Here is a 5,838-nt window from a genome sequence, read left to right on the forward strand (position 1 = left end):
TTCCCAATAGTACATTGAGAAATTATGAAAACAGTGGCAATTAATATAGATTTTATTTTCTTAGCAGCTTGGTGAAGTAGAGATGTATTTAGTAAGCACATAGCAGGCATTGGATGAATTATATTGTTGAACATGGTTTAACAGTTCAGAGATGAGTGTATCCCTTGCACATATTCATTGACAGTTTGTTGCTTGGATGTTTAGTTCACAATCTGGATGATCAGTTTTCTGAAGAGAGACTCAAATATATAGCTTTCTGTTTGTTATGATATTTAAGAGACTTTCAAGGTCCACTGGAACAGTGTTATGATTTAGATCCAAAAGGCCCCAAAGCTGATTGAATCATGTGGGGATATTAAAGTTGACTTTCTAGAAGGGAAGGTCTACATGGAAAGGTGGCTGCTGTAGTTGTTCCTTGGAAGGATATATCTCTCCTCCAGCTCCTACCTTTCCTAGCTGCTCCTACGCAGCATGCTTTTCTCTGCCTTGGAGCCAGCCAACCAGAGACTCAACTGTAGTCAAAATAAACCTCTTCTACTTTAAGTGGTGGATTTCTGGTGTTGTGACTCAGGAAAAGAAAATGACTAAAAATAAGACTAGATCATTCAAGGTGTAAATTTATAAGTGCTTTATTCCTTGATATTTTAAAAAAATTAACATTATTGAGAAACAAATAGTAATGAGACAGTTTCAAAAAGAGTTAGTAGGATAGTTACAGTGATTAATATATTGCATGTTGTCTTCGGAGTAGTTATTCATAGCACAAGATGCAGGCATGATATCCTGTCCAAACACTATTTTTACAAATTTTTCTTCTCACTGAATTAAGAGAAAATAGCTGTGTATCTATCCTAACTATTCTGTACATACAGATACAAAATGGTCCTTCATTTATATCTCCTTTTTTATTTAGTTTTTCCAGCGGTGGGTATTCCATTGCCATTTAAATATTGTAGATGTGTGAAGTCAGCAAAATAATCCAATATACTCCAGTAGTCCATAATAATAGTGGGATCATCAATAGCTACTTTGAGAATCTTTACTCTCACAGAAAAGAAGACACAGACAAAATGGACAGATTCCTAGAAAGGTACAAATTACCAAAACTGAATCAAGAAGATATTAAAGCTCTCGATAACCCAATGACAGCCAATGAAATATGAAATGTAATAAAAAACCTGCTGATAAAGAAAAGTGCTTGGTCTTGAGGAGGAATCAAAAACCTTTAAATTCAGACTTCTGCTTTTGTATTAGGTGACCAGGGATAAACTCTATATTCCTAAAATGTCAAGTCATTCTACAAAGGAGGTCTATTTGAGAATTATTCTTGTTTTCCACACTTGTTTTCCTACTCTTGATACTTTGTAAGAGACCTGGAAATTCTACTAACTTCATTTTAATAGCTGGAATGGACTTATTGAATTTCAAGATCTAGGAGTGGAGCTGGGAAACATTATTAGGAAAGAGGAAGTTTCTGGCTACTATGTCACTACTGACTTCAGAGTGCATGGCTAGTGAATATGCAATAGTTATTTGTGTAATGAATTAATAAGTAAAATGATCTCACCAGGAGTATTTTTAAAGCCCTTCATCAAGACGTTATGAACAAAGAGAGGATGTATAAACAAAGGACAGTTTCTTAATTCTTCTTTCTATCATATCAGGTTGCTGAGAGGAGGGCATAGACTATACTACCAAATAAGCACCCCTTTCTTCTTCTTCTTCACTTATGACTGGAGTAGCTAGTTTCTCTTGAGAGACATGAATTCAGACTCTTCCAGCATCGTGTGCTAAGCATCTGTACTGCCACATGAATTGAAGCATACTTGCTCTCCTTTTATCACAGTGGCAAAATCTTAACCCCGGGGGCCAGATATAGATATACTGAAAGAAAATAACTCATAACGAAAGCAGAAAATGGTTGTATCATGTAACCATGAGCAACTTAGCTTGAGATACAGCTTAGTAAATAGTGATTCATTAATGAAATAATGACTAACTTTACCAAATGGCTTTTATGAGACTGTAGTGTTCTAGTCAATGTTAAAGAATCAATGTACCCAGTTTCACAAAAAAAAAAAAAAAAGAATCAATGGATTTAATCCTTTAAATAAACTTTTGAGTAAAAGACAAATCTCAACTTAGAATGGCGTGTATTCTGAAGACATGACTCAAGAATAGTCTTGATCTATTTGTGATTCTTCTTAGACATGAGAACATACTTTTTAGTATTGATACAGCAATTTTACTTTACAAAACCTTATATGTTGTGATTTTTGGATAAATTATGAAGAAACAGTTGATTCGTAGTATTACTGGCTTTAACATTTGGCCTACTTGCCCTTTAAAATTCTTTATATGTTACATTGCAGGCCCATGGGGTAAATAATTTTTACATTTGTGAGTTATTTGATGCTTTGAAATTTGTCTGCTAACAGCCTGGTTTTAGGGGTCTGTGGTATAGTAGACAGTAAACCTAGGAAGCTGCCTACCACCCGCATTTTATTTTAGGGTGGTTGTTCTTTGCTTGTCATCAATCTATTTTATGTCATATTCTAGTCATATACTAGTCAAAAATGTGGTCATTTGCAAGTGTTTTGGGACATAGAAGCAATTGGATTTTTATTCAGTATATATTTACTGCTCAGCACTGGCAAAGTTCTGAAACACTGATGCATATTTGTACTGGCTTTTAAAATGCTGGATAATTCATATTGACTGAAAAAAAGTGCTGCACAAACTTCTCTCCTCAAACCTGACAGTCCTTGCCTTATAGCATTCTGGTAGAAAACACAGGGTGCGGCTTACATCTAGATCTCACATAGAGTATGAATAAACTTTCAGCTTAAGCATGCCTGATAGGATATTATGCAGCCTACAAAGAATTCTTTGTAGTATCTCTAAAATTCCAATTTCATTCAACATCTTTTCCTTTATAAAGAACACTTTAGTTTGTTTTTACTACAAGTACTTTTTAAAAGCATTTTAATACATGAAACATATACCTAAGTCTAGTACAACTTTTTCCAGTGGGTCACTTTTACACAAGTAAGTATCAAAACCCATCTACAAAATAATCAAATTTCTATATACATTTGATTTTTTTGGGGGGGGGGATCTTAGAATTTATACAATCTTGACAAAGTCGTTTTGTGTCATTCAGACTGGCAACCACTAATTTTCATCAAAACATTTCTGTGCTGTTAAAAATGACATACTTTGTATAATAGCTAAGCTGCAATTATAAAGTAATCTTGCCATATACAGAAAATGCTTGTCTGAATAGTGGTCTGGGAATATATAAATTTTAGACAATATATTTTTAATGTTTATTTCCCAAAGCAACACACATCCAGTTACTTATGAAAGAATTATATTTATTTTCAAGGCAATTTTTTTTAGTTATGTTTGTTAGAAAAATGGTGAGTTAAATACAGCTAATAAGGTGCCTTTTCACTTGGAGTTTTAGAAAATTTTAACATGTGGATTATGAACTTCTAAAATAACTTTATGTATGTGTAAGTATGTTAAATGTGTTTCTCTAAGGACTACATCTTTTCAGTCTTGTATCTTTGTGTATATTGACTTTCCCAATCAGGTTCTAGTGATTATTCTTTCTAAAAAGTGGGCTTTCAAACATTGCTACAGTTCCTATTTTGCAAATCATAATTTTAGGATCATCTCACTTTTTTCTCCTTGTGTTCTCCCTGTAATGGTTTTAAACTTCCACTGATCTGACGGAAAACACTAGTGGCCTGTGACCAAGGCCACTTACTCAAAAAGGCAAGTAGAATATGTATGTGAACAATCTTCAAAATATATATTCAACCCACTGCCTGACTGTTTTCATTCTGTTATTAGGGATACTTTATCTTTGCTTGAGGAAGAAAGGCAGTAGGAAGTTTTATGGGTATGCATTAATGTTTCAAGATTTCTATGCCTGTTGCCTTAAGTATAAAATGAAGATAATGAAGCTTGAATTATGTCTTCATTGAAGAAGATTACTGTATGTGTTGAAGGTGGAGTGGGGGAAAATTCTACATAATAATGCACTTGAAAGTGATTTGAAAAGAATAAAGCATTATTCAAATTGGCAATGTAATGATGGATCTTCAGTTCAGAGTGGCTCCTCTACACATTAGCTTATAATTTTGTGATTTCCCAAATTTGCTGTTAGAGCCACTATTCTTTGCACAAAGACATAAAGCTTTTAAGAGATAGAAAAGGGAAAGTTAAAGTGTTTTTCTGTAATGCAATAACCATCTCCTGAATTGCGTGGTTTGTAAATACAATGGGATTCTTGAAGATGAATGCCATTTAATGTAACATTTACCAGATTTTACAAACTAAATCTGCTCTAATGGCCATCCATGGGGCAATGAAACAGGACTTCATTTTTTCCCTGAGGTCCAATGCGTATTATTAGTAGTGATTGTAAGTGCACTATGACAATACTGTTTTACAACTATTGGTAGAGAAAGAGAGCAAGACTGCTGGAATTGTTCACATTAACACATTCTCGACCCTCTCTACCCTCCACAGAGAGTGCAGCACCCACACGAGTGTCCCTCCTGTGGAGGCTTCGGCTTTCTTCCGTGCTCCGTGTGCCACGGGAGCAAGATGTCCGTGTTTCGAAACTGCTTCACAGACTCTTTCAAGGCTCTGAAGTGTACAGCTTGCAACGAGAACGGGCTCCAGCGTTGTAAGAACTGTGCTGGGTAGTTAGAGTTTCGACTGAGAAAAAGCCTCATTTTATTAAGCAGAGGCTATAATTTGGTTTATACTTTTTTATTTTTAAAAAGTCATGTTTTGTTTAATTAATAAAGTTTGTTTATTATAATTGCCTTTCTCTTGATTTTTTCTGTTATTGTTTTTGTTGATTTATCAATAAATGTTTATTTAATAACTATTATGTGCCAAGCTCTGTGCTAGATCCCACTTTCAATTAGAAGTTAAGGGAGTTCCCAATTCCATCCCAAGAGAGCCAAAGTCTAGTTCCCTAAATGTGTTTTATTTTCTGAAGAAAAAAAAATTCTAACAGTGCTTATTGCAGTGTTTTTCCTATTGTCGAGGATGAGCCAAAGTAAGTACCCAAAGGTACATAAACACTTTTAGGCATGCATCAGCTGCATGGAAAAGTGTTCTGGATGGTGGGAAATAATACCATTTGTGTTTGGAAGGAGTAGATTAATTTTTTAGCCATGGTGTGGTCTTGGAGAAGATGATCTGAATGATACTTCACAAATGTTATCCAATGTTTTGGGGATGATACGAAAGCTTCTGGAAGTCTTACCTAGATTTATTTTATTTTACTTTATTCTGAAGGGTTGTTTTTGTGTTGCCACTGTTCATTTCAAGTACTGGGGATTGACTACAGGGTTTTGCCGAACACTATCCTCAGCCTATTTATTATTTATTTATTAATATATTTTTATTTTGATATAGGGTCTTGCTAGGTTAGTACATTGCCCAGGATGGACTCCATCTCACAACTGTCCCATCTCAGTTCTTCAGAGTGTTGGGCCTGCAGGCATGCACTACTGCTCCTGGAGGGAGGACTTTTAAAGATCAACATGTTGTGTGTCACTGTTAATGAAAGCTGATTTCAGAGCTCCTAAACTGGCCACAGAGACTCTATACCATTTCAAGATACACTAAATAACATTAGCAACATGAACAAAAATGAATTTTTCTGGAATTAGTTGTGTCTATCTACCTGTATGCCTGTCTGCAGTTTATTTTTTCCATGATTTTAAGAAACAACCTTTATAATATCTGTGATAAAGTAATCAAAATATTTTGCCCTTTGGTTTTCTAGAAGGCAACGTGTGTTTATGA

The 5,838-nt window shown here is 34.7% G+C and overlaps 1 protein-coding gene across 1 annotated transcript in view; it reads left to right on the top strand.

The window, feature by feature from the left end:
* The window catches only part of Grxcr1 (glutaredoxin and cysteine rich domain containing 1), a 173,908-nt gene extending 169,068 nt beyond the window's left edge, over positions 1–4,840 (top strand). The window contains exon 4 of the mRNA XM_004642663.3: positions 4,543–4,840. Coding sequence (XP_004642720.1) covers positions 4,543–4,722 — 180 coding nt within the window. The 3' untranslated portion in view covers positions 4,723–4,840. The remainder of the gene's footprint in view (positions 1–4,542) is intronic.
* The last annotated feature ends 998 nt before the right edge of the window (positions 4,841–5,838 follow it).

The sequence above is a fragment of the Octodon degus genome, unplaced genomic scaffold (genome assembly GCF_000260255.1).
Source record: "Octodon degus isolate 3935 unplaced genomic scaffold, OctDeg1.0 scaffold00158, whole genome shotgun sequence".
Lineage (NCBI taxonomy): Eukaryota > Metazoa > Chordata > Mammalia > Rodentia > Octodontidae > Octodon > Octodon degus.